This window comes from Embiotoca jacksoni, unplaced genomic scaffold (assembly GCF_022577435.1).
Source record: "Embiotoca jacksoni isolate LCO1_2020_lvr unplaced genomic scaffold, fEmbJac1.0.p SCAF_47, whole genome shotgun sequence".
Classification (NCBI taxonomy): Eukaryota; Metazoa; Chordata; class Actinopteri; family Embiotocidae; genus Embiotoca; species Embiotoca jacksoni.
Genome location: NW_027185400.1, coordinates 2,495,001 through 2,511,093, shown reverse-complemented (window position 1 = coordinate 2,511,093; position 16,093 = coordinate 2,495,001). Strand labels below are relative to the sequence as shown.

General features: G+C 41.1%; 6 protein-coding genes across 8 annotated transcripts in view; 4 read left to right on the top strand and 2 right to left on the bottom strand.

The window, feature by feature from the left end:
- Window positions 1–61: 61 nt before the first annotated feature.
- Window positions 62–1,912, bottom strand: LOC138210595 (E3 ubiquitin-protein ligase DDB_G0292642). Its single transcript, XM_069169838.1, has 4 exons — window positions 1,762–1,912; window positions 1,472–1,572; window positions 765–938; window positions 62–681 (listed from the first exon to the last, which is right to left on the bottom strand). Exons 1-4 carry the CDS (start codon window positions 1,850–1,852, stop codon window positions 226–228), a joined length of 822 nt encoding a protein of 273 aa, XP_069025939.1. The 5' UTR covers window positions 1,853–1,912; the 3' UTR covers window positions 62–225.
- A 642-nt stretch (window positions 1,913–2,554) lies between these two features.
- On the top strand, window positions 2,555–4,165 carry LOC138210610 (NEDD8). Its single transcript, XM_069169862.1, has 2 exons — window positions 2,555–2,782; window positions 3,776–4,165. Exons 1-2 carry the CDS (start codon window positions 2,638–2,640, stop codon window positions 3,907–3,909), a joined length of 279 nt encoding a protein of 92 aa, XP_069025963.1. The 5' UTR covers window positions 2,555–2,637; the 3' UTR covers window positions 3,910–4,165.
- Window positions 4,166–5,648: 1,483 nt separating this feature from the next.
- LOC138210596 (high mobility group nucleosome-binding domain-containing protein 5-like) lies at window positions 5,649–8,332 on the top strand. The gene is made up of 4 exons (XM_069169839.1): window positions 5,649–5,729; window positions 5,839–5,921; window positions 6,185–6,211; window positions 6,299–8,332. The coding sequence occupies exons 2-4, from the start codon at window positions 5,867–5,869 to the stop codon at window positions 7,702–7,704; spliced, it is 1,488 nt and encodes a 495-aa protein (XP_069025940.1). The 5' UTR covers window positions 5,649–5,729; window positions 5,839–5,866; the 3' UTR covers window positions 7,705–8,332.
- Window positions 8,333–9,790: 1,458 nt separating this feature from the next.
- Window positions 9,791–14,096, top strand: oxa1l (OXA1L mitochondrial inner membrane protein). Of its 2 annotated transcripts, XM_069169828.1 has the most exons (11): window positions 9,791–9,916; window positions 10,328–10,456; window positions 10,605–10,709; window positions 10,797–11,034; window positions 11,149–11,292; window positions 11,401–11,486; window positions 11,713–11,877; window positions 11,997–12,101; window positions 12,199–12,361; window positions 12,461–12,541; window positions 13,877–14,096. In XM_069169828.1, exons 1-11 carry the CDS (start codon window positions 9,806–9,808, stop codon window positions 13,996–13,998), a joined length of 1,449 nt encoding a protein of 482 aa, XP_069025929.1. In that variant the 5' UTR covers window positions 9,791–9,805; the 3' UTR covers window positions 13,999–14,096. The 2 variants fall into 2 exon arrangements, with proteins under 2 accessions (XP_069025929.1, XP_069025928.1); XM_069169827.1 differs by having other exon boundaries at window positions 10,605–11,034.
- Window positions 14,097–14,172: 76 nt separating this feature from the next.
- slc7a7 (solute carrier family 7 member 7) overlaps window positions 14,173–16,093 on the bottom strand; it is an 8,027-nt gene continuing 6,106 nt past the window's right edge. The window contains exons 6-8 of one of the 2 annotated variants that reach the window (XM_069169829.1): window positions 15,863–16,093; window positions 15,371–15,554; window positions 14,173–14,872 (exon numbers count right to left, since the gene is read on the bottom strand). The exon at window positions 15,863–16,093 is cut by the window's right edge and continues 104 nt beyond it. In XM_069169829.1, the coding sequence (XP_069025930.1) occupies window positions 14,869–14,872; window positions 15,371–15,554; window positions 15,863–16,093 (419 nt within the window). In that variant the 3' untranslated portion in view covers window positions 14,173–14,868. The remainder of the gene's footprint in view (window positions 14,873–15,370; window positions 15,555–15,862) is intronic. The other variant, XM_069169830.1, reaches the window with a different exon arrangement.
- Window positions 15,379–16,093, top strand: part of LOC138210592 (E3 ubiquitin-protein ligase CCNB1IP1) — a 23,390-nt gene continuing 22,675 nt past the window's right edge. Inside the window, exon 1 of the mRNA XM_069169835.1 lies at window positions 15,379–15,572. The gene's annotated coding sequence lies outside the window, so the exon portion shown is untranslated. The remainder of the gene's footprint in view (window positions 15,573–16,093) is intronic.

The following is a 16,093-nucleotide window of genomic DNA, read 5'->3' as shown; positions in this document are numbered from 1 at the left end:
CAATTTTGAGGAAATGATTTTCAGTGGCAGTTTTAAAACTTGTCTTTTACAACAATAATAATAGCAGAACACAGATGTTGTTTATTACCACCAATGTATATGAACAAAAAGGCCTGTGACACTTTTGGTTTCTGTTTCAAAGAGAAACCTCACAATGAAAAAGTAAAACTGCAGAGCGACAGAAGGCTGCTGTGAGCATACAGTATGCTGAATGTTTACTGCTTCTTAATTTCTGTGCCACGCAGGTATGGAGGTCTGTCTGGGAGCCACGCCGATGCTGCAGGGGATGAAGTAGGAGCTCGTCTTCAGGCACTTGCGAGTCAACTTCAGACACACGAAGCAGAACTCCACCTGGCAGCGAGGACAGATGATGTTCTTGCAGCCCGTTTTGTCGTGCTCCACCGTCTGACCGCAGGTGGGACAGGCCCGGATGGAGGGACAGGCGTCGACCCCCTGCACCTGAGGGAGGGCGGTTTCCTTGCAGGTTATGAGAAGTTCGAGGTTGTGGTTGATGCAGCCGTCGTTGTCGCAGCGATCGGAGCGCGGAGCTTCACCTTTCCACGGCTTCAAACACTGCCAGCAGAAATGGGACTCTTTCTTCTTGTCCGCCATGCAGATGGTGCAGTGCACGTTGAGGTTCGTCGGGTCCGCTCTCTCCACAGAGGTTTTGCAGCCAGGACACTGTAGAGAAGAAAATGAAAGCGATAGTTTAACATTTCCGGTAATTTGCTTGTTTGTATTCTTGGTGGGACGTTGAAACTCACCATTTTATATTCACAGTATTCTGTCAGAGCCAGACGGGCGATTTTCTCTTCGAAGTCGCGCATCTCTTCAGCCGTCAGCACCGCCAGCCTGCGCACCTCCTGGTACGGCCACACCTCATCACACCTGACCAAGGTGCCGTTCTTTAAAGCAGGACACTTAAATTTGTACTGGCCCTGAAAAGAGAAAAGACATGCCCGTCAAAGATGCAGTGAACCAAGCTGGAAGCGTGAGAAGGTTTTCCCTCAGACACCGCAGAACATCGCAGCAGAGATCGGTGTTGACAGTCTGACCCACAGGGACGAATTCAAGGTCACAAAGCTCAGACTGTCAAAAGATATTCCTCTGGTTTTACTCCTGGTTTATAACTATAAGACAGACAATCGAATCGGGTGAATTACAAACTTCTAAAAAGTGGAGGGCAGTTGTATATTTGGTGATAATTCTGTCAGCTCATCACAATGAGAGACCACTTATCAATGTCATTTGATATAGATTTAATTGTAAAACATCAATTATATACAAGTGTACTAAAGACACTTAAAAAAAATAGCAACAATTTGCATCAAACAAATTAAACAAAAACAAAAAAACACAGAAAACAATACCTTGTACAAGTGTACTGGTTCCTTCAGAATAAACAACAACAAAAACAAGGAAGAACAACTGTGTGTGCAGACAGTGACGTGGGTGTGACGGTGGAAAGCACCTGATCCAGCAGGCTGCGGCACCAGCCGGTGAGAGACTCTGGAGTGACGGCATGACCGCAGGACATCTCTGCTCGGAGACACTGGTCTCCTTCCTCCGGAGCTGAAGGAGCATCACAGTCACTAATGAGCCTCCAGACTTCTGCACAGCCATCAAAACACCGAGGAAAAGCTCCTCGTGCACATATCAGCCAAACGACACGCTGTTGTTTTTATTGGCTTAATTAATTATAGGGCTTTTTAACATGTACATGACAATGAACAAACATGAGTTCAGCTTTTCAGTGCTTACGCAGTGGATCCAGATCATCCGGCCTGTTGACAAACTTCAGCGTCGTGTCTTTGCTGTCGTATCTCTTCTCCTCCTGATTCCGGGAAGTCATGTTGGTTCAGATCAGCTGGTCGACCAACTTCTTCTGTGTGCAGCCGGAATGAAGTCTGAAGCTGCTGCTGCTGAGTATCACTCTCTCACTAACTCCACCCACACTGACCTGAAGTTTTACTGTCAATTTCTCTCCAGTTACAAGAAATCACGTGGATGTGCATTTCTAGATTTCCTGTTCACAATTCATTTTTTTTTTTAATACTGTGGACAGCTTTGGTTTATTAGATAAGTTCCTTTGTTTGTACTATTTTTGTTATTACACTGTTTTGCATTTAATTATAAAAATCCCCCAAATTTCTTAAATCTTATTTGAATCAGTTAAAGAGATGATGCTGCAATAATTTCGGAACTATTATCCCTTATTAATAATTTTGTGATAGAATTAATAAATATTATGTTTATGATGGCATAAATAAATGTTACATAGACAACCAGTTTATGTAACAGCTGGTGAACACAGACTTCTTGCAGCTGTCTTGACAAACACCTGTGGGATATCCGGTGATTTCCAGCTTTCACCAGTTGTTTTTAACCTGCTAAAGTCTGCACGGTAGTTATGCCGAGTTTAGTCCATCTACTTTTTATTGCAGGAAAGGATGCTGATGATAAAGATTTATTCATGCACATGATAAGAAAAGCAGGAGAAATAATAATAATAATAATAAAAGAAGTTTCGATCAAAGTGAAACTCAGTCCTGTGACGTCAGACGGCTCCGATGACCCTGATCAACAATCTGAAGTTGCAGCAGAAGGAGCCGCGAGTCGCACACAAAGCAGCAGGACATGGGGAAAATCTACCAGGTGGTGGTGAACGGACTCAGGGGCGAGAAGATCATCATCGACCTGTGCAACACCGAGGAGCAGATGAGCAGCATGACGGTGAAGCAGCTGAGGGAGAACATGGCGAAGAAGCTTCCCGAGAATATAGGTAACGTCCCGGAGAGAAGAGCAGCGTGCACATCTGATGTAATTCAACTATCAGAGACGTCATATGTTGGACTGACGAAGAAGTAAATCATTTGAAACTGTTCTGTCAGCAGACTCGCGCAAGTTTTTACTTAAACTTAGACTTTTTTTTTTTTTTTTTAACTTATTTCCTGATCATTTATTCATTTGCATTGTTGGAAGAAGAACGTCGATGGTTTTATTTAAAGCAGGGGTGTCAAACATACGGCCCGCCAGGGGGTCCAGCTCGGCCGCAGGATGACTTTGCCAAGTGTGAAAATTACAGAAAGACATTAATTGCATTTCTATGAGAATATGGAGGTTTATGAGTACAAACGTTTTGTAATTTTTTTAATCATCCAGTAATTGCTTCAAAAACAGCGTAAATGTGACGTCTGCTCCTGAGGAAGAAGCTGCTGCTGGCTGAGAGCCCAGGCAGATACACAGTGTCTGAGTTTTTGGTCCTTTATGTTTCTAGTTTATTGTAGAAAGACCTTAAAATAGGGTTTATCATCCAAAAACCTTCACCAATGATTTAAACAGAGAGAAATATTGTCGTTATTATGCTATGATTTTACTGGTCTGACCCACTTCAGATCAAAGTCCTGAACTAAAATGAGTTTGACACTCCTGATTTAAAGAGTCTTTAGTCCTGCACAGAAGCAACTGTTAAATATCAAAAGTGAAAGTATACCCTGTGATGACGCAGGAATCCTTTGTGTTTTTGCTATTTCATTATAACATCTTATTGTTGTTCAGACCTGTTATTTTCCACCTCTGTTGATTTGCAGGTCTGGATTCAAATTTGTGGTTGAAAAATGTTTAAAAGAAAAGTTTTAGAGGTTAAGTTGTTATTGAGACTGCATTGTCATTTTGCATGACCACATGCCCTCCAATCAGCTGAATTTACCCCAAAACATTTAAGTGAATATCTTTTGTTTGTCTTATGTCTTTGTGACTCTCTCAATCTCTTCAGGGGAGGGGAATGTGCGTCTGATCTTCACAGATAAGGTGCTGGATGAAGACGAGAAGCCGCTGTCTCATTATGGAATCCAGCACATGTCTGTACTCCACATGGTGATGAAGGTTCCCGGAGGCCTGGAGGCCTGACGGAGGCCTGGAGGCCCGACGGAGGCCTGGAGGCCCGACGGAGGCCTGGAGGCCCGACGGAGGCCTGGGGGCCCGACAGAGACCATCGACCTATCTGCTCCCACCGCTGCAGCTTCCATAAGACCCACAAACACTCCTCAGGCTGTTTAACAAATGTTAAAGCTTGTATTGACCAACAGGTGGAAATAATCCTCTAATGTTCGGACGTCTGTGTCAGTTTCTCTTGCTGCACAAAATAAAATTGTGTTCTCTCAAATGCTGAGTCTTTGAATAGTTGTGCAGATATAAAGAGACATTCACAAAAATTAAAAGCCACATTAATACAGAAAATTACAAACAGACATTATGCCGTGCATAAACTCAACTCAAAAATGGAATGACAAATAAATTAATGCAGGGATTTTCATGTGGGGACAGACAGACAGACAGAGATAGATAGATAGATAGATAGATAGATAGATAGATAGATAGATAGATAGATAGATAGATAGATAGATAGATAGATAGATCGATAGATCGATAGATAGATAGATAGATAGATAGATAGATAGATAGATAGATAGATAGATAATAGATAGATAGATAGATAGATAATAGATAGATAGATAGATAGATAGATAGATAGATAGATAGATAGATAGATAGATAGATAGATAGATAATAGATAGATAGATAGATAGATAGATAGATAGATAGATAGATAGATAGATAATAGATAGATAGATAGATAGATCGATCGATAGATAGATAGATAGATAGATAGATAGATAGATAGATAGATAATAGATAGATAGATAGATAGATAGATAGATAGATAGATAGATAGATAGATAGATAGATAGATAATAGATAGATAGATAGATAGATAGATAGATAATAGATAGATAATAGATAGATAGATAGATAGATAGATAGATAGATAGATAGATAGATAGATAGATAGATAGATAGATAGATAGATAGATAATAGATAGATAGATAGATAATAGATAGATAGATAGATAGATAGATAGATAGATAGATAGATAGATAGATAGATAGATAGATAATAGATAGATAGATAGATAGATAGATAGATAGATAGATAGATAGATAATAGATAGATAGATAGATAGATAGATAGATAGATAGATAGATAGATAGATAGATAGATAAACACTTTATTCAGGGGAAACTAGCTCACACATAAATCTCAGTTTAAAGAACAGTACAATTAAAAAAAACAATAGAAATCAAAGTCAGCGGTAATAGTGTGTTAATAACATGCCTAAGAATAGAGGTAATATTAAAATGAACACATCATGTAGTTAAATAAGATAAAGAAAAAAGTGAAGGTGCGAATAACAAATCTGCACACTGAAACAAACATGAAACTATCCTCCTGTGTGGATTTTGTAATTCAGCCAAGTTAAACAGGACAAACAGGAAATATTCAACATCTTACTCTCTCAAACAACTCCTGAAAGACTGAAAACAAGGTTCCTGAACTCTAACGAAGAAGCATGTTGATGACGTGTCTGTTTATTGAGGACTGAGTAAGGTTTCTCTTGAACCATAATCTTCTGCATTTGTACTTTTAGTCATGTTTTGACACGTGTAGTTTCTGCCATGTTGTTTTTCTCTCACATTCAGGCGCCACTTGTGAGCCGTGCTTTAAATGAACATCTCCGACACCCCGTGAATGCAGCATCCCAACAGCTGTAATAAGTGAAAGAGAAAGCTCGATCAGATGAAAAGCTACTGACTGTCACAACAGGTGTTTCAAGGGATCCGTGGGAATCCCCTGGAAACCCCTGAAACCGCGACTCTTCAAACTGAAGGTTCGTGGGGTTTTTTTCTTTCGCTTTCATTTTTTTTAATTTTTTTTTATAGCCGACTCGTTTTCAAAACAATTACGTGTTTGATTGTTAACTTTAAATTCCTCCGCAGCTGTCAGCAGTGAAGAAGTGAGCTGAAAATGTCTTCGCGTGAAAATGGAGGGCAGTTTTACAACAACACTCTGAACTCTCCGGGTAAGATACCCATTGGATTCAGAAAGCATTTTAGACCACTTCAGCTTCAATTAAAATAAATAGGAATAATTTCCTGATTATTTATTTACTGTAAATATATATATTTTTTGAACACAGATTTATGTATCTCCCAATAACTACACTGACACACCAAATGCATAGAAATGTGGATGCACCAACGCACATATTTACAGGGCTGATTGTGTATTTACAGTCTGTGTAAGACCTTTGTTTCTTTTCACCGTTCTCCTTCTACTTCTCAGAATCTTCTATTTCCAGGAAGAAGAAACGTAAGAAGCAAATATTTTCATTATTCTAACTGATGTGTGTGAATGAATGAATTAAACTGTTTATTTGTTTTATATCTACTTTTACAGATGCTCATACTCAAGAAACTGAAGAGGAATCCACCTGTGGAGGTTTCCTACCTGCTGCCAGTGACAGCAATGTCCAGTGTCAAGATGCTGAACAGATTAGAAAGAGAAAGGAGGAAGATGAGGGGAAAAGCATTAATCAGGAATATAATGCAGAAAGAAACTTCTGTGATAATCTTGAACATGCTGATGCCACAAAAGAGGAGGGAGATGAGGGGAACATACATGACGTGAGGAGAAATGAAGCCGGCGATGAGCTGGTAAAAAAGAAAGAACTGCTCAGTGAAGAACGTGCCAAGGATCATGAAAACACTGGACAACATGAAGTCAGACAGACGACAGCAGATATTAATCATGATTTTAAACCTGGAGTCGGCGACGGACCTGCAGGACCTGGTGATCTTAACAAACTAGAGGAGACATCAATGGATGGGAGGCAAGATGAGGATGAACAGACTGAAGCAGAGCAATCAGAAAAGACGGAAAAATCCTCGACAAAACTTCTGCATGCGGACAATGAAAGATCAAACGATGTTCGACAGATCAATGATCAGGAGGGTAAAGAAAATACTAGAAAAGAATATGACCTTAAACCTGCTGGTGTTGAGAAAGAGCGAGATGTCAGTGGAGTTATTGGTGATGGGAAACAAAACATAGCAAAAGATGATCAGATTTGTCATCAGGGAGGCAGGGACAGTTTGTGTACAGGACAGGGAGAAGAGGAAGAGGAGGAAGAGGTGGAAGAGGAGGAAGAGGAGGAGAAGGAAGAAGAGGAGAAGGAGGAGAAGGCGAAGGAGGAGGAGGAGGAGGAGGATAGTGGTGTTAAGGGAGGCAAGGATCAGGATATTAGACGGAGCAGGAAGAATGTCAGTGTTACACATGCAGCACATAAAGATCTTATTGTGGAGAAACAGACCAAAGAGACAGGAAATGAAGGAGACACTGAACAAATGAAAATCAGAGAGAACTTCTCTTTTAGACAAGCAGGATCAGAAATAGGTGGACGACCGACGGAGAAGCAGGGAGTTCTTAGTGATGACAAGACAAGACTGAAACATTCCCAACTCAAAACAATAAATGAGTGTGAGGAAGTAACTAGAGGAAGATTTGCTTCGTCAGGATTTTATGTTAAAATAATTGATGAACAACATGAGGAGAGAAACAACGTCAGAATTATGATTATAGGGGAAACTTCACTCTCCATTGAGACGTGGAGAGAAAATAAAAAAAAAATCATGAACCTGATTTCTGCTGGAAAACGGACGCTGGTCACGTTGTCGGAGGGCGTTTCCAGATTAAACCTGAATGAACCGTCCTCGTCAGAGCAACGGAAACAAACAACCCAAAGAGCAAATGAAGATGGACAAGAGCAGAATGTGATGATTCAATCCAATGCCAACAAAAAGTAAAAAGTGTCTGATGCAGAAGTAAAAACTGCAGGAATAAAATATGACATGAAAAGGAGAAGAGCTGCACAAAAGAAAACTGTTTGTTGATCTCCTTCTTTGCAGAAAAGATGGACTTTGATTTAGAGTGGGATTAATGTGAAATCCAAAAACATTCCAGATTAACACAATAATTCAATGAGGCCACATGTCATCATTGTGACCCACAAGATGTTCTTAATGTTTTATTATTAATATTGCATCATCAGAAATAAGATAGCAATCAGGCATCTGGTCCACGCTGTGCTCCTCTTGATTCAGTCATTTTATCAGGTCTCCTACAGGAATGTAAAACGCATCACTTCCTGTTTATCACAGGATTGTTAAGAAGTTGCAAAATGGTAAAAATTGCAGTTTTTTCATTTTTTTATTAAAGTGCTGATTTATTGCATCAGTTTAAGTAACTCATGAAAAGTTATTTTAATGAAATGATCAGGGCAGAAATTATTTTTATGTTTAATGCATTTGAAGTCACTGACTGACTGATGACCTTAAATGACCTTAAATGATCTTTTGTTGCATTTCACAGTTTTCCAAATCCTACTGTTGAAAATGTGCATTGACCTGTAAAATTATATTTTTTAACTTTAATAAAAAATTATTTTTCAAAAACAGCGCTGAGTGCAACAAGTGAAGTGATTTCAGACAATAGATTACACAACAAAAATAAAACTCAATTCCTTTCTGGTTGTACTGTAACGTACTGCGTTAAATTACCTCGCTGATGTTTGAATAGATTTTATATTTCTCCATATTGTTTTCCACATCAGCAGTTACAAGAAGTCACATTACGACCGAATGCCTTATGTTGGTTTTATTTTACTTGCTGAGGAACTCTTTTAACTCAGAGTGAAAGTCCATCTGCTCACTCTGAATAAGATGTTGAGAAGTAGATCCACCACTGTTTTGGGAGTATAATCGTCCTCATTGTATTACTTTTGTTGTTGCCGAGTTCTGAATTTGCTTCAAAATGTGTATTAAATAACTGTAATAATATCAATGTGTTGTTAAATCACTTCACAGGAGTTTTTAGTAAGAAAAAGCAGGATGTTAAGTTGCAGGTAAACAGAACATGGTTCTGGTATTTTATTTCAGCGACAAAAATGTTTAAAGTCCAGTTTAAAGTCCAGTTAATTAACTTGTTTGTTCTGCGGGCAGACACAATAAAGACAGGGAGTGTACAGTGTCCGCAGTAAAAGTTAAATGACTCAAGTATCTCATGTAAAAGGTCGAAGTGCGGACGGGTCTTCATGGTTTGCATTGTTTTTATCAGACAGAAGACCATAAAAAGACACATCCAATCTTCCCTCATGTAATTTATAGACTATAAATAAATATATGTATATATATATAAAAGTTTAAGTCCAGTTAATTAACTTGTTTGTTCTGCGGGCAGACACAATAAAGACAGGGAGTGTACAGTGTCCGCATATATATAAATGTATATATATTTATATGATGGAATGTATATTTAATTCCTTACGATCGCTATTTTAAAAATATGGTTAACTTGTGTATAATTACCACAATTTACTTTTATTTGTCTTTCTTTCCTATATATGTATATACATATATATATATATATACAGTATATTAAAGTAAAGTATATTAAATATAAATTCCATTCAATTTGCTTTACTGTAGTAAATTAAACATGTGATTTTTAACTTAAAACACAAACTTAAAAAAAATCTAATTAGGAGATAATAATATGATAAAGTTATTTTTCATTACAACGTTTTGTGAGATTTTATTGTACAAAGGTTAAAATCATTTAAAACTGGCCTCCCGTTGTTCTCCATAACTCAATAAAACCTTCTCTCATATTAATTAAACAGTTTAAGTTTCAAAGTCGCATGAAACAGAAATTCTTCAAACAAAATGTCAACGATAACAAATAAACAAATGTTCCTATTTCTCCCTGGTTATTTATTGTATGTGAACATCATTATACTACAGTCTGTACCCAGGTAAACAAAAACAAACACGAATATCCTATTTCGCGCGAATCGTGTTGCGAAATGACCCTCCGCGCTTTCCGTAGCGGGCTACCGTTCCTGGCAACATGGCTGCCATCAGGAGCGGGGTGACTCCGGGCTGCCTGGCAAGATGTTTCCTGAGACAGACCGGGACACCGAGCCGAGGCAGCCGTCCTCTGTCGGACATGAGGAGCCACGTGAGTGTTTCTTTTTCACGGTGTCGCGTGTTCGTCTCGAGCTTCTGAAACTTAAACAGAAAGATAAAGATTGGCTTCACGGAGCTAACAGGCTAGCCGGCTAGCTGCGTGACTTTGACTGTGCAGAGAAGACAGGCCTGAAAAACAAACATCAACGGACCTGTGAGGACATTCAATCTCCACCAGTGCACATCTCCATAACCCTGAAAGAGCAGAAAACAACGATCACTAGTTCAGCTTTTACCTGTTTTATATTCATAAATACTTCATTTATAAAACACAGGAACTCTTTTCTTTTCTTTTCTTTTCTTGCACAAAGAACGACTGAAGTGCTTGTTGTTGTTGTTGTTGTTGTCTGAACTGTGCTTGTTGTTGTTGTCTGAACTGTGCACCCCTCTGTGGTCCAAACAGCGGCTCCTCCAGAGGTCCCGCCTGCACACGCTGTTGGAGTTCCGCGGTCCCGCCGCCGGGTCGCTGCTGGTCCGCGGACCCCCCGGGAGCTTCCTGTGGGCGGACACCGTCAGACACAACAGCTCACAGGTCAGTTCATCTACCAGCTTCTGTCATGGAGCTGCAGAGGGGCGGGTGGAGGTAAAGACGGGTGGAGGTAAAGGCGGGTGGAGAAATATATAATTCTGATGAACCTGAGTTTGAACTTGAACTTGAGTTGATCTTGATGTGTTTACAGACTCCACCCGAGGATGGACGGACGGCCTCCGGCGGTCCTCCGGTGATGGAGTCCTCCTCCGTCTCTGACTCCGCCCACATCATGGCGTCGCCGTTCTCCGAACAGGTGGCTGAGACTACATCTGAGATGATCATCACCCCCGAGGCCTCGGCCACGCTCGAGTCACACGATGTTGTTGATGTTTTTTTTCAGATCCCGGTCGGAGCCGTTTCCGTGGCAACGCCGGCATCCCCCATTTTATCGCAGCCGATCGTCGAGCGGGCGGCCGACGTCGCGCCGACGGCGGCGGAGGTCCTGCGGGCCGCGGCGACAGAACCCACGCTGGTCGAGCTGGGATTGGCCGCTCACACACCGGTGGGACTCGTCCAGAACCTCCTGGAGTTCATGCACATCGACCTGGGTCTGCCCTGGTGGGGAGCCATCGTTGTAGGTCAGAATCTATTCAATCAATACGAAGGCCGGTGGTTTAAATATCTCCCTCTGAGGTCTCTTGTTCATCCTGTTCTTCCTCCCCGTCTCCGTCGGTTCCTCTCCACTCGTGCAGGAACGGTTCTGGCCCGTCTGGCCGTGTTTCCGGTCATCGTGAAGGGGCAGCGAGAGGCGGCCAAGCTGAACAACGTGTTGCCCGAGATCACCAAACTCACCACCAAGATGAACGACGCCAAACAGAGCGGAAACAAATTCGAATGTCAGCGTTCAACTCCTCTTTTTTTTTTTTTAAATCTTTTTCAGTCGCATTTTTTTAAATGTTAAACTCATCCTGAGCTTTTGTGTTGTTGTTGTTGTTGTGTTGCAGTCGCTCAGGCCTACTCTGAGCTCAACCTGTTCCAGAAGAAGCACGACGTGAATCCTCTCCGGGGTTTCCTGATTCCCGTAGTGCAGGTCAGCTTATCTCTCAATAGATATCGTCATTGTAGGGAAACATGGATGAATATTAATGAAGCTCTTTATGGGTCAGATTTTATATTCCACTGAGCGATGACATGTATGAGTGTTTCTCAAAAAAAAAAGTCCAATCTCCATTTTCTAGCCAGGTTTTAACACACAGCCTTTTTATTATTTATTATATATCTTCAGGAGAACTCACTTGTCTGCTCACGTCCGTCAGGCACCCGTCTTCGTCTCCTTCTTCATCGCTCTGAGGAAGATGGCCTACCTGCCGGTGCCCAGCCTGCAGACCGGAGGTACGCTGTGGTTCACAGACCTGACGGCAGCAGATCCGTTTTATATTCTGCCTTTGGCTGTTACGGGCACCATGTTCTTCATCCTGGAGGTGAGGCGGCACTCGCTCAAAACAAACACACCCGAACACAAGCGGGGAGGAACCGTGAAGTCACGTGCTTTCAGTTGACGTGTCTTTTAATCACCACATTGGTCTTTATTTTCTTTCAGCTGGGTGCCGAGTCTGGAATCGACAACCCCAACCTGCGAACCATGAAGACCGTGATGAGGATCATGCCTTTAATCATCCTCCCGCTCACCATCAACTTCCCCACGGTCGGTCTCGCATCGTTGTTTAACCCTCGAACCTCCGCTGCATCTCTACAGTCGGTGTCTTAACGTGCTCTTTGTTTTTCCTCTTTTAAAACCTCAGGCGGTGTTTACCTACTGGATGACCTCTAACCTCTTCTCTCTGGGTCAAGTCGTGCTGCTCAGACACCCGTTAGTCCGACAGAGGCTGAAGATCCCCGAGAGGGTCAAACACCCGGCCTCCGCCATGCCGCAGAACGACGGACTAATAGAAAGCATGAAGAAGGGTGGGGGTTTGATTTAGTTTGATTCACTCGTATAAAACCATCAGGAAGTTGAACCTCTGAATATTTATTTATTGATCTTTTTTTTTTTTTGGTCTTCAGGTTGGAAGAACGCTCAGTTGGCCCAGCAGCTGGAGGAGAGAGAAAGGAGGATCAAGGGTCATCTGGACCTCGCTGCTAAAGGTCAGTTTGATTATAAAGCACATTTATACACAACTGTTTATGGATCGAAACGAGGAAAGAAGCTTTAAAAACAAAATTGAGAACATTTAGACGCCACACACAGATTTACATGAGCATTTATTTTATTAATACTCAAAATACGGTCAAAACAATATATTTGTGGACTTTGTTTTAACTTCACAGTAAATAGAATATATAGAAAAATCTCAGTATATGATGTCATATCAATTATTATATAATTCCTTGCTTTTAAAAAAAAATAATCAGTAATTCAATCATTTAAACAAAACGATGAAATGGACTTTTTAAAACCACCTGTTGGATTCACGACATGCAGCTGGTTCAGAACTTAATGTCAAGGTTAGAACCTTTTAATGGACCTTTATGAAGTCATGACGACATAAAACACGAAACTAACATGTGGTAACTTAAAATACAAGTGGAGGAGTGGTGCGCCCCCTTGTGGCTGTCCTGACATACTGAAGTAGTTTTAACTGTTAAAATCTTTCCATAAAACGCGATAAATGATCCAGAAAATAGTTTTGAAATTCATCTATTTACTGGAATCTCTTATTCTCATGTGAAAATACAATTAAATTTTTGTATTGCCCCTAAACGAAATGTTTCTGGCTGGATGTTTAGTTTTTGATGGACACAGACACAGACACGCATTTTGAACTCGGATTTAAAGACTTTCCGGTTGCGCTGCTGCTGCCGAGTTCACAAAGCACTTAAAGTTGTGTCACTGAAAACATCAACTGCACGTGACTCTGATATGAATGCATGAAGAAGTAGATGCTGATGTTTTCAAGTTCTGAATTTTGCCGAGTTTGCAGCAGCTTGATCCAGTGAGTACCACGCTCATGTTATATTAAGTTTCTTTGTCCCCACGTTTACTGAAGCAGTTAATCTGGTGCACCCGTTTTAACATATTATATTGTAGTAAACGTTTGGTTTATATATGTATAATTCAAGATATAAAATGATGTTACCATCGATGCCGGGAACTTGTAAGAGACATTTCTTATTATTTTTTTTAGGCCAGATGATTAACTGAGAAAGTAATGTGATTAAAGTAATAATTAGTTGCAGCTATATGTTAAAAAAAATCTTTTTTCTGCATCATTATATTTTTGCTTTAAAAAAAACTAACTTCCTGTGTCTGGTGTCGATTATATTTCCCAATCGTTCAGATTTATAACTGACGCAGCGATGACGCGTCCTGAAGACGACAGTGAACTGTCAGCGTGGTTGTTGTTCTGTTTCCACCTCTTCCATCTGTGCTGCGACTATATTTCATTCAGTTGATTTAAAGTTTTCATTTCTCCCCTGCAGGTCCACTGAGGCAGACTTTTACCCACAATCCTCTGCAGCAGACGCCTCCCATCGCCGCGGCGTCAGCCAAAGACAAGCCAGCCAGAGGCAAAGCGCGGCCGTGGAAGGACACCATCGGATGAATGTGAGCGTTTGACAGTGTGATGAATTATGTACATATTTATGGAGAGAGGGACGGGTTGTGATTATGAATTATTCTAATTAAAATCTAAACAACCCACTTTTGGTGTATGTTGTCTTGCTATCATCCAAAACACGTCGCCACGGAAACGAGAAATGAGTCCTTTTATGTTTTCAACAAGTACTTTTATTATAAATACATGTTTTGCAGCTCAACTGTTTCCAACTTGTTTCCTCTGAACAGACGTAAAAAATAGCCCTTCACTAAACAGTATAAAACGTTTTATCCTCCACGTGAGTGAACATGAAATCTAATCTCTTACAGCTTTACAGTTAGTTTTTTTTTTTATTTGTGCAAATAATATTAATATTAAGACTGTTTCTATTGTCAGCAGTGCTTTCCGTTCCAAAGATCTTGTCCGCTTGAAAAATTGAATATGAATTTGCCACCTTGCAGTAAAATAAAAAATGTTGTCATTATAAAGAAAATGTGATATATGAATTTAATAGTTCTCTTCTAAGACGTGCAGCTCTGTAATTCAAACAGGAGCGTGTTTCTTTAGGTGAAATGTTCTCTCTGAAGTCAGCGAGAGGGAAGTGTTACCGGCGGGCAGCACTGGCGTCGTCCTTCATACATTCATTAAATCGCCAGGTGATGATTGACAGGTCAGGTCGGCCGCATCCAGCTCGAGCCCCCAAAAACGTTCGTCCGTCGAGGCCTCGTGTCGGCAGCGAGCGGCCGGAGAAGAGTCCGGCGCCGAGGCTCTCCGGCAGCGTGTTCGGACTTGAAACGCTCTCTCTACTCGGCCTTGTTGTCGTCGTCCATCTCGGTCAGAACGGAGTAGCACACCTTCTGGATCAGGACGCCAGATTTAGCTGAGAGAGGCGGAAACAGGAAATGAGGTTAAAACATCTGTTCAGAGCCAGATGTTTGCAGTGACAGCTGGATTCAGCTTTTGAATTAAAAAAACAACAACCAAGGACTCGGCTGGATTCAGTCGAATTTACCATGAAAGTGTTTTCTTTTTGTAAATAAGTGAGTGTAATCCATTAAATTCAATCAAGTCTATGAATCTGAAAGAAGAAGCAGTTTAAAAACAATCAAGTTAAATAAAAATTTAAAAAAATTCAAATAAAATCCAAATAATAGACAGTAACTAAGTGAAGTAAAATAACGATGAAGCAAATGGACTAAAACTGGAGCCTCAATCTTGACTCGGATGTCTGTAGAAAATCAAACATTATGTTCCGGTCCAATCAGAAATAAGTGTACAGGTAGAGTTTAGAGATAATCGTAGCTCTTTTATTAAAACTGTCTGATTGGATCTTTTCTAAGTATGAACATGAAACCAGTGAAATAAAAAGGCTCCTCACCGATGTAGCTCCGCAGCCACAGCGGTCTCTTGCTGGCCGGCGTGTAGCAGCAGAGGAAGTAGACGGGCACCCCCGACAGGGCGATGCCGATGCCGATCAGGGAGTTGATGGTGTCGCTGTAGAGCGGCACCACCACCAGGAAGACGGTGAGCAGGCAGAAGACGATGGGGAAGAACAGACTGAGCTGAGGAGGGAGGAAACGGTGAGAAGATGCTCTGAGTGGCTGCTTCCAACATTCACTTCTGTTTTGGTGTTTTTTTTGTCGACCCGTCTGCCGGCTTTGTTTTCAGCCTGGAAATTTAAATTGCCCTCAAGTTGCTTTACTTTATTTTGTGGTCTCGTATTTATGATCTTAAAATGCAAATGATGATGCTTATTTTTTATGTGTTTGGTTTCCTAGCAGTGATTGAATGTTCCTGTATTGGTCGAGATCAGTATTTTATTTCATAGGCAAAAAACACTAAACTGCTGTACGACATTAAAGCGGGTTACCTTCAGGGGTCTCTCTCTGTCCGGCTGCTTCCAGCGCAGATATAGTTGCCCCAAAATGGAGAGACCCACGAAGAACCAGTAGCTGAAGCTGTAGTAGTTGATCAGCCTGAAGACGTCCTCCACGCACAGGTAGATGAGCGCCATGATGCCCTGCAGGGGGACGGAGGACAAACACGTGAGGGGTCGGACCAACAGCTCGATGACGGCGGCGGTGAAGAGACGGAGGGGGAC

Excerpts from the sequence above, each read along its gene's own strand:
- LOC138210595 (XM_069169838.1), bottom strand. The coding sequence starts at position 1,852 with ATGACTTCCCGGAATCAGGAGGAGAAGAGATACGACAGCAAAGACACG. Across the intron at positions 1,573-1,761 it reads GGATGATCTGGATCCACTGC|CTCCGGAGGAAGGAGACCAG; the intron begins GTAAGCACTGAA and ends ATGCTCCTTCAG. Across the intron at positions 939-1,471 it reads GCCGCAGCCTGCTGGATCAG|GGCCAGTACAAATTTAAGTG; the intron begins GTGCTTTCCACC and ends TTCTCTTTTCAG.
- LOC138210610 (XM_069169862.1), top strand. The coding sequence starts at position 2,638 with ATGGGGAAAATCTACCAGGTGGTGGTGAACGGACTCAGGGGCGAGAAG. Across the intron at positions 2,783-3,775 it reads GAAGCTTCCCGAGAATATAG|GGGAGGGGAATGTGCGTCTG; the intron begins GTAACGTCCCGG and ends CAATCTCTTCAG.
- LOC138210596 (XM_069169839.1), top strand. The coding sequence starts at position 5,867 with ATGTCTTCGCGTGAAAATGGAGGGCAGTTTTACAACAACACTCTGAAC. Across the intron at positions 5,922-6,184 it reads CAACACTCTGAACTCTCCGG|AATCTTCTATTTCCAGGAAG; the intron begins GTAAGATACCCA and ends TCTACTTCTCAG. Across the intron at positions 6,212-6,298 it reads TATTTCCAGGAAGAAGAAAC|ATGCTCATACTCAAGAAACT; the intron begins GTAAGAAGCAAA and ends CTACTTTTACAG.
- oxa1l (XM_069169827.1), top strand. The coding sequence starts at position 9,806 with ATGGCTGCCATCAGGAGCGGGGTGACTCCGGGCTGCCTGGCAAGATGT. Across the intron at positions 9,917-10,327 it reads TGTCGGACATGAGGAGCCAC|CGGCTCCTCCAGAGGTCCCG; the intron begins GTGAGTGTTTCT and ends TGGTCCAAACAG. Across the intron at positions 12,542-13,876 it reads TCTGGACCTCGCTGCTAAAG|GTCCACTGAGGCAGACTTTT; the intron begins GTCAGTTTGATT and ends TCTCCCCTGCAG.